At 42.3% G+C, this 20,142-nt stretch overlaps 1 protein-coding gene across 1 annotated transcript in view; it reads left to right on the top strand.

The window, feature by feature from the left end:
- Window positions 1–13,558: 13,558 nt before the first annotated feature.
- TOPAZ1 (testis and ovary specific TOPAZ 1) overlaps window positions 13,559–20,142 on the top strand; it is a 73,331-nt gene continuing 66,747 nt past the window's right edge. Inside the window, exons 1-2 of the mRNA XM_027088187.1 lie at window positions 13,559–13,907; window positions 14,352–16,815. Of these exons, the coding sequence (XP_026943988.1) occupies window positions 13,559–13,907; window positions 14,352–16,815 (2,813 nt within the window). The remainder of the gene's footprint in view (window positions 13,908–14,351; window positions 16,816–20,142) is intronic.

The raw sequence follows: 20,142 nt of genomic DNA, 5'->3' as shown, positions 1-20,142 counted from the left end.
AAGCGGCGACGCTATAGTGTTTAGAGACATACACATAAGGAACGAAACTGTAAAAGCAAATCATGAAGATGCTGTAAAACACAGGATGGTGACTATCTTTGCTTGAAGAGGCAGGGCTATGTTCAAGGCACATGGGGTATCTAGGGTGCTGAAATGTTGCTTCTTGAACTGATGGTGGTTACCCAGACCTTCACTTAAGCCGAACATGTGTTCCAAATACTTTTCTGTACGTGTGCTGCCTTTCTAAATACGTTTCTGTATGTGTGTTGCATTTCACAATTTTTTAAAAAGTTAAAGTGAATAGAAAATTGTCTCCAAGCATAACTTTCAAGGTGTAGCAAAAGTTAATATCTGAAAGGCACCCTAGAGAAATGCAGAAGGCCCAGCAGAGAGCAAGAATGCAAAACCTGGTCACAGAGCCAGTGGCCATGAGCAATACTGATTCTCTCCAAATCATTTTCCTTTGCAAAATTGGGCCTTTCACCATGCACTGGCCCACTTCATGGCATGACCATAAAGATAAAATGTGTTGATGGCTTAAGCACTAGAGAAATACATTCAAGGGAGCTTGTGATTCAGTGATGAACTTGATGGGCAATGCAGGCGTGAATCTCCGCCCTGCTCCAACCCACTGAGAGGACACCCCTCTGAACCTCAGTGTCCTGATCAAGCATCCTTCAGTGGCAACAAGCCCTTCCTTGTAGGGTTGGTAGGGGGATATTAAACACCATGTCCCACATAGAGCACACTCAGATCGTGATACTTTAACAAATGTATAACCTGTATTGAGCAAGCGCTACATAGGTGTGGGACCACAACTATTCTTTTGTTTTCCTCTGTCCCTTCAGACTTCCTACAGTGAGGAGTAATATTCTAAGAGCCTGGGTGAAGACTTGGGCAGGATGAGAATGTTCTGGTCACTCACAGATAGTCCTCTGTTGCTCTTAGCCATAGATAATCTTGATCACAGAAATTAAAGTGTCTAGTCCCTCGCGATGGTCTTGGTCTCGACAACCGTGGTTGTCAGTTGGCTCTGCACTGTCTCCCCTCTCGGCTCATTCCTGCTCCCAGATGAAAGCCTCCAATGGGAAGAGGGATCCCCTTTCTCCTTGCCCCTCTTTTCCAGCTCACTGCTTTTCCTGTCCCCCTTTGCTTTTCCTCCCTTGCTAGTTGTCTCAGAGGGAAGCAGTGGTCAAAGTCATCTCTCTTGGGCTCTGCAGAGCCTCCTCTTGTCCCTGAACCTGAGCAGGTGCATCTATTTTCCAGGTAGTCCTTGAAACTCTTTCCTTAGCCACCGGGCACCCAGCCTCCTCCTCCTGAGGACACCCCATCCTATGAGCTGACCCTACTAGACATGACCAAGACTCCCTCATGTCAGCTCTCCCCTGTATGGTCCCATCTGGTGCATGGTGGATGCTGTCCAGTCTCCCGCCCAGACTAGTTCTAGGAGTGCAGACCCGTCCCCACCTGGCCAGCCTACTGGCTCCAAGGCAGAGAGTCAGCTTTTTCCCACTATGGATTTTCTGGGGTAGCAGGGCGTCAGGCTCCATTTGTGGTTCACTTTAGTTTTCTGAGGCATGGGTCAGGCCTCAGTTCTGGGTCTCCCAACTGGATGGAGTCCAGATCAAACTCCCCAAGTGGTTTCCTGGAAGCCACCCTTGCTGGGCTTATGTCAGAAAATACCTCCTCACAAAGGGGAAGGATTCAGCAGAGCGGCAGCTCTCTCCCTTGAATATCCGTTTGAGCCACCACAAACGTTAGCTGACTGTTACTTCTAAGGCTCGACCGGTGGCCAGGCATCACGCTGGGTGCCGGGAGAAGAGAGATCAATAACACACTCTCTTGTCTCTCGAAGAGGAATTGTTCTTCCACGGGGTCTCTTGAACCCGCCACTTGCTTTTCTAGTGTTTCGCTCTAACGTAATGGCTGTGGAGAGGGCCCTCTGCTTGGTTACCTCCTTCTTGCATGCTCAGCTCTTCCAGATCAGCCTTCCTGAGCCTCGACTCTGACAGTCCCACCATTCCACAACTGCTCAAAAAGGAGATTTCAGGCCCCATGCATCCAACGAACGTGTACTCTGGGCCAGGCACTATTTTCAGCAGGAGGGATACAGCAGGGCGTGGAGGAAGACCCTGCTCCAGCTGCGGGCTGGAACAGACCGACAATGAACAAGCACACCATATGGCAGGTGTTGGAAGTGTCAGGAGGAGAATGAAACCAGGGAAGCGCCTGGGAGGAATGTCCCATCTTCGAGTGGTGCCAATGTTGAAGTTTACCTAAGCCCTGCCATCCTGCAGAGCAGGGAAGGTTAAGGAAACCCCACCCACTCCACCCTTTGTGTTCCAGAAAACTGCTAACGGCAAAGAACCACCTTTTCCGCCATAACTGAGATAAGACACCCAGATGCCTCTTATTTATCCATGACAAGGCCAGACTCTCAAAATTCCCTTTCTTTGCCGCATAATTAAATGAACTGTTTGTCCCCACTGATCAATTGTAACAAAATGCTTGTCTACCAAACTTTGGTTAAGCTTCTCTCCTCCCTTTAGGTTCCTGAACTTTGGACCTCCCTCACCCTGAGCCAGCATACGACCCCCCCTGAGAACAGGCTGGCCTCAGGGTCAGACATTCTCTGATCTATCCGATCACGCCACCCTGTCATCCCACTACCGCAAACCTGGTTGATTCTAGTTTTATTTACTCCTCTCTGTAAACAATCTCTTGGAATCCATCCATTGACACCGAGTAGATCAGCGATGTGTTTATGTGTAATATGTGAAACGATGTACTTTCCCAGTGTATGAACTACACTACTACCTTATTCTTATTTTATTTATTTATTCTATTCTTATTTTAAAATTTAAATTATGTTAATGAAGATGATATAAAACTAAAAGTTCAAAAGAAGACCCACAGACATAGGAAACAAACTTATGGTTACCAAAGGGGGAAGGTGGGGAGGGGTAAATTAGGAGTTTGGGATTAACAAATACACACTAATATATATAAAACAGATCATCAACAAGGACCTACTGTATAGCACAGGGAACTCTACTCAATATTTTGTAATAACCTATAAGGGAAAAGAATCTGAAAAAGAATAGATATATAGAGAGATATGTAGATATAGATATATGTATAACTGAATCACTTTGCTGGACACCTGAAAACAACACAACATTGTAAAACAGCTATATTTCAGTAAAAAGTAAAATAAAATAAAATAAAAATAAATAAATTAAAAGTTCATCTTCTCAGTTGTACCACCTACCTTTCAACTGCTCCAAGTGTTACATGTGGCCAGTAGAAACAAGAGCATTCTTTAGAAAATTGAAGTTTATTCATTTAAATACTGAATTAAAGATCATTTGGATTGAAATATTTAAGTATATTGCAAAGCACCTGTCCATATTAAGTTTTTTTGGTGATTTAGATCATTCATTTTTTTCTTTAATATTTACTTACTTACTTACTTACTTATTTATTTTGGCTGCCCTGGGGCTTAGTTGTGGCATGCGGGCTTCTTAGTTGCAGCATGGGGACTTCTTAGTTGCAGCATGCATGTAGGATCTGGTTCCCTGACCAGGGATCGAACCCAGGCTCCCTGCATTGGGAGCACAGAGTCTTACCCACTGGACCACCAGGGAAGTCCCTAGATCATTCATCTTTGAACTGTGTATATAAATCCTGGTACTGTGTGTATACATTGTACATACAGTGATTTCCTATCCCTTTGATATTTACTGTGTTTCTGCTGTTTCCCAAGAATCCAAGTGCTCATCTGCTTTTAGTATAATTTTCCCATCTGTGAAATGGAGATAACAATACTATTAACTATCTCATAAAGTTAAATGATATAGCGAATATAAACAACTTAGAACAGTAACTGACACATGGAAAATACTCAATGAATATTATGTATGTTGAAGTTACAGTAAACCAACTATACTTCAATTAAAAAATAAACTTAGGGCTTCCCTGGTGGCGCAGTGGTTGAGAGTCAGCCTGCTGATGCAGGGGACGCAGGTTCGTGCCCCGGTCCAAGAAGATCCCACGTGCCGCGGAGCGGCTGGGCCCGTGAGCCATGGCCGCTGAGCATGCGCGTCTGGAGCCTGCGCTCCGCAACGGGAGAGGCCACAGCAGTGAGAGGCCCGCGTACCGCAAGAAAAAAAAAAAAAAAAAACAACTTAAAAACAAACTTTTTGCCCAACTCTGGAGGCACTTGTAGATCTTATGGTCACAGTGTTCTCTCCATTGTAAGTCTCTTTCCCCCCTTGCAATAATCCTTTTTGAACAGAAGTCTTTCCTTGCTAAGTCCAGATGTGTTTTTTATTTGGCTTGGTCAGGGAGAGTCTCTTTCCACAGGAACGTTTCAGCAGAGATGTGAGGAAGTCAGGGCGTGGAGCTGATCGATTCTGGTGGGAAGAGACACTCCAGGCAGGGGGAAAGCAAATACAAAAGCCCCAAGGAGAGAACACACTTAGCATGTTCAAGTGACAATGAGAAGACCAGTGGGTTAGAGCATCACAAGGAAGAAGAAGGTGATCAAATATTAGGGCAAAGGGATGCCAGGGACATGATTATGCAGAGCCTGTGGAACATCAGAAGGACTTGGGATTTTATTTTAAATGGGACGGGTACCCAGTGGAGGATTTGGAGGCAGAGACAACTTGCATTTTACTAAATCAACTTGACTACCGTGTGAAGAATAGCGGGGCAAAATTAGAAGTAGGGGAATAAGTTAGGTTTTTTACAGTAGTTTGTCAAGAAAGATGGTGGCCGAACTAGGGGACAGAAGTGGTGGAGATGATGAGAAATGGTGAGATTTGGGATGTTTTTAAGGAAAGCAGACTGAGTTTGCTGATGATTGGATGAGGGTGGAGAAGTGGGCCGGTGAGAGAGAGGATCCCAGAATGAGTCTAAGGTTTTTGACCCGAGTAACTAAAATTATAGAGTTGTCATTTACTGAGCTGATGAAGCTATGGGAAAAGTGGGGGAATCAAGGGTTATATTTGGGGCACATGAATTTAGAATGTCAGTTAGATATTATCTTAGCTGGGACAGAGCCCAAGGTGAGGACCTATGTGTAAGTCATTTATTTAGGAGATGCAGGGGCCAGTGGTAAGAATAGGGAGAGTGAGACCAGGATGGAAGAGAGGCCAATAAAAAGGTGTGCTATCCACTGCTATATATAAAATAGATAACTAATAAGGACCTACTGTATAGCACAGGGAACTCTACTCAATACTCTGTAATGACCTATATGGGAAAAGAATCTAAATTCAATCTAAATCTATGGATATATATATACATATAACTGATTCACCTTGCTGTACAGCAGAAACTAACACAACATTGTAAATCAACTATACTTCAATAAAAATTAATTTTTTTAAAAAAAGGTGTGCTATCAAGGTAGCTGCCATGTGCGATGATGGCTCAAATCTTCAGAGATACCTGAGAAAATACACCAAATGCCCCCAGGATCATCTGCCTGAAAGGCAGGAGGCAGGAGCATTTTTTCCACTAGCTCCCCACCCCTGCTGGCTGAGAGTTTCTCCAGGCATGCTAACATCACTGCACTTTCTAGTTGCCCATGCCCTGAATGAAGCCAGCTGTCTGCTGTGGGGCACTGGAGGAATCCCTGGGGCAGGAGGGGAAAACTCTTGGTGACTGCTCTCTGCTAAATGAGTCAAACCCTGCAAGAAAGTGTTTATCCCAGCCACCTGATCAAAGGCATGGACAAGAGGCTTCGAACCAGGACATTGGGCTGGAGATACGAAGTCATCAGTGTATATGTAAACATATGCATGTTTTTCCTTGAGTGGGAAAAAGGCTAAAAAGGAGGAAAACTTCCCTGTCACACTTCGAATCAAACCATTTAGACAACCATCCACTCTATCCATTGGTGAGCTTGATTTTGACATAGCTGCCGGCAGAGCCCACTCCTCTCTGAGGTTTTCCCATATTGGAAAGTGAAATGGGAATTCCCTCCTCCAAAAATGATATAATAGACTACAATGCTGGCTCTAATTCAACTGGAAAATTTGAGAGGCATAAATACAAGCTCCCTTACAGAGATGCTAGAACACGGGCACATGCACCACAAACATCCGTAGACAGGTGTGCAGCCACATGCAGAAGCAAGAGAATAAATTTGTGCTTGCCTTGCTCTCTCTGTCAGACCAGAGGTGACTGTCTCCCGAAGAATGGCCACTTGGAAGTGTGGGCAACTCAGCAGCAAGCAGAGGAAACACTTAGGAAATGACTGATTCACAGCACTTTTAAATTACTTAGCTTCCCCTGCCTCACAGTAGTAAAATGAAGAGGTGAGACTGGATGATTTCTGAGGTCCTGTTCTGCTGACAAATTCCCATTGTGTTCCATTTTGGACTTATTACATTGAGTAATTGACTTCATCTGACTCAATGACACAATCAAAGGCTCGTAAAGAGCGCGGAGTTCCTGGACCCAGAGTCAAGAGCGGTGCGTCATCCTCGGCTGCTCTGGATCTGGGGCCCTCTAGTGGACAGAAAGTCAATTGAGTTTCCAAGTCCGGGCTTTAATATCTGAAGTAAAATATTTGGGACCCACTGGCCAGTTCTGAAATCTTTGATTCTTTTTCCCCTTAGAGGTAAAACAGGATTATAGATTTGTTTTTCTTACATTTAAAGCGTTCCAATATGTTATTCTCTGCTGAATATAAGATTCGGTGATATTCCTGGATGGAAGATTCACAATCTAAAGTCGAATAAGAAGCTACCCCTGGTGAAAATATTGGAAATACTTAGGAGAAAGAAAAGCGACCATGTCTTGGGAGAAGACAATGGTTATCCTTGCATTATTTAGACATTTATTTCAAGATGGCAAAAGAACATTTCCTGCCATTATGGCAGAACAGAAGTCTTTCCTTTTATCCCCTTTGTTCCTTCATCTTCACTTTTAGTTACAGAGGGGTTCTCTTACCAAGAAAAAAAATTACTTTAAGTATCGTAAACAGAGGAATATAATGCAGGGGTAGAAGAATTGAGAAAACAAACAGTGTTTGATGAGGTGCCCAGAGATCAGTAAAAACAGAAAGGCACTGCTACTCTGAGGATGGAGGGTAAAGGGACCTCAAGGCACCTGGCTGAAGCTACACCCCAGTGAGCCTGCCCAGCAAGAGATGGAGGCCCAGAGGAGATGCAACTGCTGTCTCATAGACAGACTGAAGCAGAGGAAGATCTGGGGAAACGTCTCCCTTCTCCATTCTCCTACCAGTGTCCTTCATTGACCAAATCTCACCCATGATCCAGAAGCATGGAAAACACAGGCTGAGGGGCTAGACCCTGTGATTCAGAGCAGGGCAGAGGCAGAGAGTGGAATTTCTCTGAGTTCAAACTGACCAAGAACTGGCACAATAAAGAGTAGAAGTTATGATGTCAACACTGATAAATATTAGCCACAGAGAGGCTTGTAGACCATGGATCTACAGGGCTAGCTAGCTTCATAGGCACACAACCTGTGTAGTTGCACAGGGTGCCACACTTAGTTTAATACTCTGCTGTCTCTGTCTTGAAATCCTTAATTTTTAACAAAGGGCCCCCAAAAAGTACATTTTCATTTTATACTAAGCCTCACAAATTGGGTAGCCAGTCGTGTGCATTAATCATCTACAAATTATAGTTGTAGAATGCAGAGAATGTGGCTCTGCTGTCATCTTTCCAGCATAGAGCTAGGACCTGCCATGAACAAGGGACATGGTTGAAGCAGTGATCCTGACATTGACTTCAAGGGCTAAGCAGTAGTGTCCACCAGGATCCAGGGACAAGGGGAAAGGGGTAGAAAATTAAAAGGGGGGGAGGGGAACCAGAAGAGAAAGGACTCCTGAAGGGCTGACTCTGAGTGGACTGAGATGCAGTCCAATAGACATGGGTAAATCGCAAGTGTATGAGATCTGCCACCAGGAAGATTGAGTCTTTTCTGATAAACAACTGTGCCTGCCCTTTCCAGACACTGCCAAGCACAATAGTAGGATTATGATAATCATTTCACAGAAGAAAACTTGTATAAACACACCTAATCTCCTCAAGTTTTCAGTGAAAGCAGTTTGGTATGAGGAATTTTAAAACTGTAATAAAGATTATAATTTTCTTATTCAGAACACTCAGGGAGCTTGATTTTGCAATTTCCTATGCTGCTAAGCTCTTCCCATTTCTCTTTTATGCATTGCTCAACAGTTACAGGCTTAAGTCTTTAAATTCCTGGGCCTATAGCCCACCTTAAGACCCTCTGTTTTTATTAAGACCAAGGAAGCTGGACTCTTGAATTTTTATTTTTATGTTACCAAGACCTTAGTAACAATGTTTATTTTGAAGGTAGTAAATATCAGAATTATATAGGATTTATCTTTCAATATAGAGGTTTTTATTTAACAAATCTAGTTGTTGTTTACAATCTGCTAGGCATTGTTCTAAGTGCTTTACAAATATTAGCACATTTAATTCTCAGGAGAACTCCTTAGAACTCCACCTTCTATAGCATCTTCAACAGGGAACAATAAACTTGTATAGCGATTACAGGACAAAGGAAAGCAGTTTTAGGTGTCTAAGGGTGGCAAATTGCAAGAAGGTAAACATATGGGAGGAAACTAATAGAGTAAGTCTTATTTGCAGATTCCTCTAATGCCATCTCCAAGCTGATAAGAGTCTAGAGTCATCTCCAGTAACGGAGAATTTATATCTTGCCTGCACACAGAATTGAGGGAGGGTAGAGAGTTTTTCCTGCATTTCCTGCTGCTTAATTGCCTTCAGCTCAAAAAAAGGTTTATGTCAAAGAGGCATAGCTTGGGATGACATATTCTGGTTTCCTTCAGGAGGTGCTCTTATTTCATTTTACAGATGAGGAAACTGAGGCACAAAGTGAACTTGGAATGAGCATGTAGCCTGAAATCCATAAAATAACTTTTTCTAAATTCTGTTATTCTTAAGCTGTCTTCCCTTTCTTTCTGTATTCACAAGCAGAAAGAAACGAAGTTTCTATATCTTTTACACCTCCTTTACCTAAGTTCTATTTTCTAGAAGCTCCTAAGGATATTCCACTCATCCAAACTGCCACAGTACTCACACTCTCTGCACCATACCTACCATCCTTGAATGCATGACACACATTGTGTTCAAAATCACCAACTTCCTCTTTAAACACACAAAATGCACAGATTAAAAGAAGGTCCCAGAACTTCCCTGACTGCTCAGTGGTTAAGACTCTGCCTGCCAATGCAGGGGACCAAGGAAGCTGAACTCCTGGTGGTGGGTTCAATCCCTGGTCCAGGAAGATCCCACATGCCGCGGATAAACTAAGCCCCTGTGCTGCAACTACTGAGCCTGTGCTCTAGAGTCCACGAGCCACAACTACTGAAGCCTGTGTGCCTACAGCCCATGCTCCACAACAAAAGAAGCCACCGCAATGAGAAGGCCGCACACCGCAACGAAGAGTAGCCCCCACTCCCTGCAACTAGAGAAAGCCTGGGCATAACAACGAAGACCCAACACAGCCATAAAGAAAGAAAAAAATAAAAAATAAGGTACCTGCCCTGAGGGGGACATACAAGTAAACAGTTGAAAGTGATGAGTTTGCAGGCAGAAACACCTGACCCCTCCAAGTGTAAGGAGAAAGTTAGGCGGGAAGCTTCCTTGAGGGGTGATCCTTGCACTGAATCTTGGAGGGGAAAATGTACTTCACCAAGCAGACAAGCAAAGGAAGAATTTCCAGGACCAGCAGGTAGAGAGGCAGACTGTTGGGGAAGCTAGTAAAGTAGTCTTGTTCAGGCTTCAGAGGCGGCACCAGGCCTCTCACCGACAGGACAATGATGCTAAAGCTGGCTTCATGCCCAACTGCTGAGCTACACCCAGGCCAGCAGGGTGGCACCAGCACACATCATAAACCACTAGATAAGAGAGAGTCAGTCATGGGACCCCTTGAGGGTCTGGCCAGCCCCCGGAATCAAGAACATTTCCCAAACTTCCCAGAGCTGCAAATTGGCACGTAGGCTGACTGCTATCAGCCTGCGGCCTGGTGCTAAAAGTTGTGCTCCTTCGAGTGGCAAACTGAAGTCTTACCCGTGGGGTGGACGCACCACCAGGACTTTCCCAACTGGGACTCCAGATTGCTGTTCAAGGGGCTTCCCAGCATTGCTTGGACCTGGATGTAGGTGCTTCCCCAATTCGGAGACGTATAAACCTCTGTCTTTACTATTCTCTCTTAGTTAGTTATACTATTCTTTTCTTAATTAGTATAATGCAATTTGTTAATTCAATAAACTCTCTCTAAATTCTTGTTTAACTGAGTGTAGAGTGGTTATTTTGCCAGCTAATCCTATGAACCTTGAAACCGAAAGTAAGGCTTTCAGCAAAACACAGGCATTGAACAATTCATCTCAGGACTTAAGGAAGCTCAGGTTCTTTATGTCTCAGCACAGAAGGAATTCAGTGAGGAACCAAGTGGTAAGAAGTGGATTTGTTAGTATAGGATGCTTGTGGATTTATTAGTATAGGATGGATTAGTATAGGATGCTGGTGAAGGACACCAGCGGGCAGGCAAGAGAGCTCTGCCCTGATAACTAAGTGGGCTACATTTTTATAATCCAAGGAAAAGTGGGGAGGGGGAGAAGACCACCTTCTTCCTCATTCTTTGAGTAGACAGCAGGCTTACATCATTAGCTCCTCCTTCATGTCATGGGGCTATTCAAATCAGCATAAGAGTGGTAACATACAGTAAAATATGTTAAATCATCTCAGGTTTCAGTATAATGAGGGTCTTCTACTTTGGAATGTCACCTTTTCCCTCTATTCCTGTCCTTGGTACGTGCAGAGGTGCATGCCCTAAGGATCATTATCTTGCTCACCTCCACCAGCAGGATGCAGGTCTCATTTTTTCACTTAATGGCCTGGGGCATATCTCGGTGCTTTTGTTAGGGGAAACACTGACTGAAACTGCCCACCCTGGCCAGGCAAAGACTGTAACAATTTGCATGAGTTATTTTAGGACAGGAGATCCTGGTGAGGAACACAGAACTAACAAACCACCACCAACCAGAAGAATATGGGAAAGGTCAAAAGGAGAGAGGAGACTCCAGTCCACATGTCCTACCAACCTCCCAGAAACCTCGCTGGAATCCATCTTGGCTGAGTGATGTGCCCACCACCAGAAAGGACGCTGAGTCAGAATGGTTGGCCAGAGACAACCCAGAAACTAATCCCATCACCATAAAACCTGAGACTGTGAGCCACATGGCAGAGCAGTTCTCCCGAGTTCCCTTACCTTCCTGCTCTCCACCTGGGCACCCCTTCCCAATAAAGTCTCTTGCTTTGTCAGCACGTGTGTCTCTTCGGACAACTCATTTCCAAGTGTTAGACAAGAGCCCGCTCTTGGGCCCTGGCAGGGGTCCCCCTTCCTGCAACGCTTTTATTGCATGGTTTCATTGTTAAGCAGGCCTGTCGTGTTTCACAATGTTCTGATTACTTTCTTGAGTGGTCATTAACTTACAATGGTCTCCCAAAGTTCCTTCTCTAACTATAATCCCCTAGCGGGATTTCTAAAGCTACCTGTGTAACTATCCTACTCTATCCCTATCAGCATGATGGATCATATGGAATCTAGGGAACTTCAGTAGTATTCCAATGTGGTTTAAGTGCAGGCAGGCAAGGGTATGTGTGGTGTTAAAAGATAGCACCCCCACCCCAATTAAAATTGTTACTGAACTTGAGTCTGCTCACCCACAGCACAGCAAAGCCAATTTACTGACACCATGTTGTAGTGAAGGAAAGTACAGCATTTATTTGCAGGGCACCAAGCAAGGAGTACAGGCAGCTCATGCTGCAAAAAGAGCCAAAATCTCTGATGGTCTTCAGGGAAGAGTTTTTAAAAGCAACATTTAGGGGTGAGGACTGCAGGATGCATGACTTTCTTCTGATTGGTTGGTGGTGAAGTAACAGGGTGGTGTTTCAGGAATCTTAATCATCAGTCTTCTGGTTCAAACTAGTCTGGGGTCTATGTGCTTGTGCTCAGTCTGAAGTTACCATCCTCTACCTGGGTGGGCTACTTAGTTCCTGTAGAACTCAAAGATATCAGATCGTTCTGTATATCCCTTGAGGAGGAATTAAGACTGTGCTTTATCAATGCACTATTGCTTCTTGCACTACTGTTTTCCCTTTGTTTCTACATTCCCTCACTTCCCTAATTAGTAACTGTCTGAATCTGCCCTTTTGGAACTCAGGGGAAGCCTATAAACAAGAAATGGGGAAACAGAAAGACTTTTGTAAGCAGGAGGGCCCCACAGGGTCCTGCTCAGTTTCAAAATCATGACTGTCATATAGATGTAAAAATGAACATGTTAAAGATTTTGTTTCTCCCATCAGGCAGATTTTATAATAACCACTCAAAGGGTGAGTTCAAAGAACAGACACGTTTATAGACCAGGAATATTGAAATGAATGTGCAAACAGAGGCAAAACTGGCTTCTTCCACAAGGAGTGGGAAGTCCACTGAACTTCTGTAGGAGAGAATTTGCATATCTATAGACCATTATTTTGCAATGCTACCACTCATTTACAACTTATATAGTTGTAAAGTATCTCCCATAGAATCAGAATCAGATAATGCAGAAGGGTGACTCCTGCGCATAGATTTCCACTGAAGCACACCTTCTCCCCTACAGTGGCAGTAAGAGACAAAATCAACAATTCAGGAGCCATATCAGAAAGAGCCACAAATACCACAACGAAGAGTTTGGACTTTCTGTTAGTTTCAGTCTTTGAGCAAAGGAGGTTCATGAAAGGTCAAGCTGGGAAATGCCAAGACATCCTTTCATTGGAAGGGCATGGCCTGGCGGCAGGTGGAAGCTGACTGACAAAGCACAAGGTTGGAGGCATGAATAATCTAGGAGGTTGATGCAGTGGGTCAGAGTCTGCAAGCCAGAGCCAAGGCGAGTGGCTGACAAACACAGAAAGTCGAATCAAGCGGACCTAATGAACGTGGATGCGAGGGATGAAGTGGAAAGAAGGGTATCTGATGGTTTCTAGGTTTCTTAGACAACTGGGTAGACGGTGACGCATCCACCAACACAAGAGGAGCAAGCCCGTGATGAAAGACAAGGTCATTTGTGCACAACTTAAGTTTGAGGTGCGTATAGGATGTCAGGAAGGCATATGGAAAGGGACCCCCCCACAAGAGACTTTGGGAGGAGTTAGAAGCCACTCGGTTTTTGCGAGCAACCAAGCGCCAGAGGTGGCCGTGGGAGAGTCCGGCCTCCTGGAAGGCTCCACCCCCATGCCCCGCAACGAACGGTGGAGGGGCCAGCTGCAAAGCCTCGAGGTCCTTCCGCCCGTTGGGCCGCGCCTGCCCCAGGCAGGCATCGCGGACCCCACTTCCGCTTCCGGTCCCAGGGTCTTGGCGGCTGGGCGCGGCAGGGTGGGGCTGAGGGTCGCGGGTGCCCGGCAGCCGAAGCAGCTTTTGTGTGGCCGGTGGGCTCCTGCCAGCGGGCGTGGCGGGCATCGGTGGGCAGACGGGCGGTCCGGGGCGGATGCGGCAGCCGCGGGCGTCGGGCCCAGCGACGGCCCTGGGGCGTAAAGGCGACGCGCGAGGCCCGAGGAAGAGAGGCAGGCGGCCGGGACCAGGCGAGGCGGGAGGCTGTGGCCCTGAGGCCGGGGGGCGCGAAGAGAGCAGGCAAAAGAGGGGGATGGTGGCCCGGAAGTCTGGGAGAGAAGAGGTAGAAAGTGACAAGTCGGGTGAGGCGTTCGGGGCTGGGAAGGCCTCAGCGAGGCGGCGAGTGGAGGGGCCGGGGGGCCAGGTGGGCTCTTCAGACCCGTCGGACCGGCCGGGCTTCGAAGCAACGAAGGAGGCGGAGCTCCCTTTGCAATCGGGAAGACACAGTAAGGAAGCACGTAGGGGTCACTCCCTTTCTAGCCTTTGCACCCCTTCTCCTGCACCCGTGTTTTACCACTGGCGTTTCACTTGCATCTACATGGGCTTTACTGATGCACACGGTTGACCCGGAGAGAAAAAAACAGGAATTCGCTTAAAAGGTGTTTGTCCTGTTAGGATCCCTTGCTCAGAAGTTCTGTAAAAGGAATTCCTACTAGTGATTCACTTTGGCTTGTATGAAATCACGATGCTAGAGGTTATTCAGCTGTCTTAGAATTTATACAGGACCTTAATAGAAATTAGGTCTTTGATTTAAAAACAAATGTATGTTTCCATATGGCTATTCAGGGAAATAAAAATGGATGGCTTCACAATTTTTTTTTTTTTAAGTGATATTGCTTTTTCCTCCTCAATGTAAAATCTTTTCTGGTATGTTTTGTTGTTTTGTTCAGCCAAGGAAAAAAGAAAAGTTACTGAAGCCTCAAGTGATGATCCCCAGCCAGGGATTGACCTGGTAAGAAAGGAATCATTAACCAGTTCGGAATCTTTCCAAACAGTGGAATGCAGTGAATTTCAAAGTATGGCTTTCTTGCAGTCTTTGGGTAAGGAAAGTTTGGTAAAAGGTATTAAAAGAAGAATTCGAATTAAAAAATTTAAAAGCTTAGAACGGCCACCTCTCAAAATAACGGAATATAAGGCTACACAAAATAGTAAGGTTGAATTCCAAGATGAACTGTACAAGAATACTCCAAAATATTCTTGTCACAGCTTGTCACCTGGAGTAGAAAATAATTGCATTTTAAGATTACGTGATTGCAGTTGTTTCCCCCATTCCAAGAGTTGTAATGATGAAAATAACCTTGCATATAAACCTGATGGTGGATATATGCATGTACCAGAAAATTCCTCAGAGTTAAAGAAAGAAAACCCTAGGAGTCTTGGAGATAAGAGTGACACAAATAATATTCCTCAGCATTTACAAACTGAAGAAAACTTAATGGAAGTAAATCAGTTATTACTTGAAGAAAATGACTCATACCAAAGTAAAAATAAGGGCTTGCTTTCCTGCCTTCAAAGTGAAAAAAATAAACATTCATTAGAGGAGAGCAGTGTTGGGAGAAAACCCAGGAAAAGGATGAAGGTGTCTGAAAAAGGAGATGAAATGGTTATTAAGATGAAATTCTCTAATGTGTATAACAAATATGAGCTGGTGTTACAAGAAAACAAAACAGGTGCTGAAGGTAAAGAAACAGAGACTTTAGAGGCTAAAAAAAGTCCTTTAGAAGTTTTGAGAAAAGTAAACAATAACACGCTGTCACCAATGGATCATTTATTAAGTCTTCCAGAAACAGGGAAAAAAACAAGTCATGAACACCATGTAAATCCTATGTTTCAGAAAACTCTTGAGCCACTTTCAAAAGAAGAAAAAAAGAATGCTTCAGAGCCTTTAGGATGTAAAAGGATGGATCCAGAGGAGTATTTTAAGTGGATGAAAAACTCAATAGTGAAGTCACCTAGCGATTGCCATCCTATTGAAAAGAGAGCTTCGAGGGAAGACTCGAAGAATGAAGCTGAAGAATCTAAATTTACCTGTCAAAGAACAATACCAATGACTGGCAAAAGAACTTGGCCTTGTTATTCGTGTGCTAGAATATCTGCCCAGTGTTGGAAAAAGGCTTCCTTGCCACAATCAAATAACTTTCTTCCTGGGTCTCAGGAAAGTTTTAGGCAAGATGATTTTCTTAAACACCAAACAAATCAAACTCATTTAACTGATTCCAAATTGATGCTACAAAGTTCTCTAACAGAAACAAGCAGTGAATCTTCAAGTAGAGAGAAATCGGATTCTAATTTAAATTGTTTATCTTCAGTCTCTACAGTGGAACCTACTTTAATGGTTATAAAGGAACCTATCATCAATGATAATAAAAAAACGAAGTCAGAGAAACTAAGCAGAAGTGCGTCAGAGATAGTTTCTAATACTATTGAAGATACTCCATTAACTAATGTGACTCAAAACTTAACAGGAAGTAAAAAAAAAGATAGAGGGAATTTAACAAAACTGAATTTGACAGTGGCTTCCCAGGATGGCCAGGAAGCAAATAGCTCTACAGGCAAAACTATTCATCGAAAAGCATGCATTGCTAAGCAAACACTGGTTGTTCCAGACTTGATTAAGATATTGAACACAGGACGGCTGACTAATTTTAAAATTCCCTTACTTAAGAACAAAACAGAAAAAAGAAAAATACATGGCAAGTCATCAGAGAGAGAAGTATATAGTCCCCTAGAACTTCTTGACAGTTTATCTGGAGCAGAGGTAAGGCAGAATAGGACTAAAGAAAATGTCACCACAGTAACTTCAGGACCTCAATCTTTGAGCATACAAAATAGTGTAGTTCCAGTGCAACCTGGTTGTGACTCATACTGCAGTAAGAGTTCCTGTATTATTTCTCCAAGCTTTTTAAAGCAAGGTAATGATAATAAACCATCTAACCACATCTCTAAACCAGGCAATATTGTTTCTAATAAGGAAGCTGTTTCTCTCACAGTTGAAAATAATACTATTTCTTATGATCCTGGGTGTATAAAGAAAAGTCCTGCCTTCTGCTCTAGTGAACAAGAAAGATTCAAAGCAGTTTTCTCTGAAGTTAGTGGTAGAAAAATGACTGAGAACGTTTCAGAAATTGAAGTGGGGTTTCCAGATATTCTTAAAGCATATGAAGATGATGTCCTCTTAATTGATGTAATTCAAGATGACCCAGATCTCTTTGGAGTCTCCAATGAAGGAGAGCTCTCATTTACTTCTGAGGTTCCCGTGATAAGCCAGGAGCCCAATGTTGCTGAAGAGCACCAGTCAGCAGACTCCAAGCGCATGGAACTTCCAGAAAAGAAAGAACCAAGTGATGACTTGAGGTATGCATATTCAAGTATGCCTTTTGGTACAGATTATTGTTGCAGGTTTCAAAAGCACTTTCTACTCTTAGGTGTCACTAATTTATTCAGTGATCATTATTGACGCTCCATTATTTTTTTTAACCCAGTTATTTATTAAATGTAATATAGTATATAATTGCTAAGACCTGGAAATGTCATTAATGCTGAAACTTAGAATCAAAATAAAACAATTATATATATTTGAAATTATAATGGAGCAGATTAGCTGTTCAGAATTTTAAATGGTGGTTTATAAAGTGGCTTTTTAAATTAGTGAGATTGCTTCTTTCAAAAGTCAAATTTATTTTCATAGTTTTTTAATAATTGTAAATATACAGATATACTTTTATTTCAACCAAGTTACGTATTAAGAACAGTGCTATGTATTTTAACCCATTTTAGTGGCTTCCTTGTTAGATAAAAAATCCATTTTTCAGTGACCAGAGAAAACTTGGAAAAGTTTATTTGAATTAGAACTTGAAAGTGGAATCAAAAGTTAAACTAATATTCAGAGGGGAAAAGCACGAATTTTTTTTCATGGTTTTACTTTTAAGGTGATGGTTTTATTTTTTTAAATTTATTATTATTATTTTTTGAGTAAATGTTTCTTTAATATCAGCAAGGATAGAATAGGCATCTTGGTTAAAAGCAAGTAAAGGTGATTCTTTTTTTTTTGCCAGAAATAGTAGAATTTTTATTTATTTTGTTTTTAATTTTAGAATTTTATTTATTTATTTATACAGCAGGTTCTTATTAGTTATCCATTTTATACATATTAGTGTATACATGTCAATCCCAATCGCCCAATTCATCACACCACCAACCCCCCAGCACCACCACTTTCCCCCCTTGGTGTCCATACATTTGTTCTCTACATCTGTGTCTCTGTTTCTGCCCTGAAAACCGGTTCATCTGTACCATTTTTCTGGGTTCCACATATATGCGTTAATATACGATATTTGGTTTTCTCTTTCTGACTTCACTCTGTATGACAGTCTCTAGATCCATCTAAGTTGATGGTTTTAAATGATGACTTAGCCCCCAAAGAGAGTGAGTTTGCCTGAATCAGCTTTAAATGGAGCCAAGTAATAACCTTGTTGTTCGGGAAATTGACCTATCTGATTGGCCTAAATTTTATTTACTATTATGTTATATTTTACTAAGGTTTTATAATTCTTTAAGCTCTAATTTATATTTGTATGTTACAGTACTTGAATATTGGAATGTTCTGTGAACAGACTCGAAACATAAACACTTTCCACTAAGATTCAATAGTACATGACTTAAATTCGTCTGGTATTCATAAATTTTAGTTACTTTTGTGATATTACATTCTTCTTGATATTCTTAGAGTGACAGTAACTTGTAACATCACCAAATAGAGTACTTTCTGTATCCCAAAGGAAGGACCAAGAGCTTTATCTGTTATTTTTTAAAACCGTCCATAATGAAGATGGTAATCTGCCCATTTTGAGGTGGAAAAAATGAAGATGACAAGTTGTCAGTTGTCCAAATTCACACTGCTAGTAACAGAATCTGGATTTGAATTATCTTAGTTTAAAATTAGTGGTCAAGAACTTAACCTTTATAGTCTGACCTAGGTTTTTGAATCTTTTCCTTTCCCTAATAGCTCTGTCACCTTGTAGGCAAATTATTGATATTTTACCTTATCTGTAAAAAGGGAAGGTACTTGCCTCTCAAGGTCGTGAGGATTAATCAATGAAGGAATGGGAAAGGTTTTGGTGTAATACTGAGTGAATAGTAAGAGCTCAATAAAAGGTAGTTAATTAAAGGTGCTTTTAACTCTTTCAAAGGCAAACATCTCTGTTAGCTAACAAGATGTTGACAGTGAACTGCAGTTGAAGGTAGAAAGAGAGAAATGTTGTAAACTGGGCGTAAAGTTTGTTTTTTATACTTTTTTTTCTTTCTTAGGATAATGGCTGATTTTATAAAAATGATACGTGTTCATTATATTAAAAGTGTAAGAGGGAGGGAATCTCACCACCCAAAATAACAAATTAATTACTCAAAATTTGTATGCCTGTCTAGGCATATATGTGGATATAATTTCAGAAAAGTTGGATCATGCCACTTTTTAGTAAACATTTAATTTTAACTTACGTTTAACTTGGGGAAGGAGGGACTGAAGTGAAACTAAAGGAACTGCTGAATCAATATACTTTTTTACAACAAGAAATTAGTTCCTGGGCTTCCCTGGTGGCGCAGTGGTTGAGAGTCTGCCTGCCGATGCAGGGGATACGGGTTCGTGCCCTGGTCCGGGAAGATCCCACATGCCGCCGAGAGGCTGGGCCCGTGAGCCACGACCGCTGAGCCTGCGCGTCCAGAGCCTGTGCTCCGCAACGGGAGAGGCCACAACAGTGAGAGGGCCACGTACCGCAAAAAAAAAAAAAAAAAGACAAACCAAGAATCAAATTTACTTCAGATAATTTTTCTATTATTGTAACTTCATTTCCTTTTATGGCAGGAGTACCAATTATACTTGTTTTTAGCTCTTCTTTTTCTTTCATCCCTGCTTCTGAAGTTTTGGGTTTTAAATAAACTTTAAAATTTCCTCAGTAGTTATTTTAATATTTTCATTTTTCTGCACTGGAAATACCAGTTTTACAGTCATCCACAGTGCTAGGATAAACCTTAACAGGGAAAAATGGACGCATGATCACCAGAGGGTCTGCTAATAGTTATACAGAAAATTGTTAATGGTTCTAGAACTAGATGAAGCTTAAAACATAATTTCTAATGTCAGCTCTCTCCCTTTTACCAATCAGTTGCTAATTAGTACATTACTGTTTCCTCACTCTAGGACACTGAGAGGTTGAAACCTGTTAGAATGAGTTTCTGTTTTACAGAAATAGAAATTGAAGATGGGAGGGCTATGCCCAGAAATTGTCAGAAGCTCTGGACTACCTCATATTGGTAAAACAGGTAGACAAACATGAGCTTATTTGTAAGGCATTTAAGTTATGTTAGAATACTTATTCATTGTCAGTCTCCACTGTGGGGGAAGTCCATATTAAAATCCAAAGCATTAGAAGCATATTAGAACTAATTCCCTAAGACTTGAACTGATGAACTTAGACATATATAATGGGTGAAATAGGTAAAACTGTTGAATTAGCCTGTAAGTATAGTTAGAGATCTGAGAATGTCTGTAATAGTCAGTGCTGGACAGTTAATCTGTACTAGAATATAGGATTATGTTCAATCACGTATGCTAGAATATCAGTCAAGTGATATTATACAGTGGATCATTGAGATTTTAAGAATCTGCCAAATATTTACGGGAAT

Source organism: Aethalodelphis obliquidens, unplaced genomic scaffold, assembly GCF_003676395.1.
Source record: "Aethalodelphis obliquidens isolate GAN/ISIS:26980383/991018 unplaced genomic scaffold, ASM367639v1 scaffold62, whole genome shotgun sequence".
Taxonomy (NCBI): domain Eukaryota; kingdom Metazoa; phylum Chordata; class Mammalia; order Artiodactyla; family Delphinidae; genus Aethalodelphis; species Aethalodelphis obliquidens.
The sequence above is the reverse complement of the archived record's forward strand: the minus strand, read 5'-3'. Positions and strand labels throughout refer to the sequence as shown.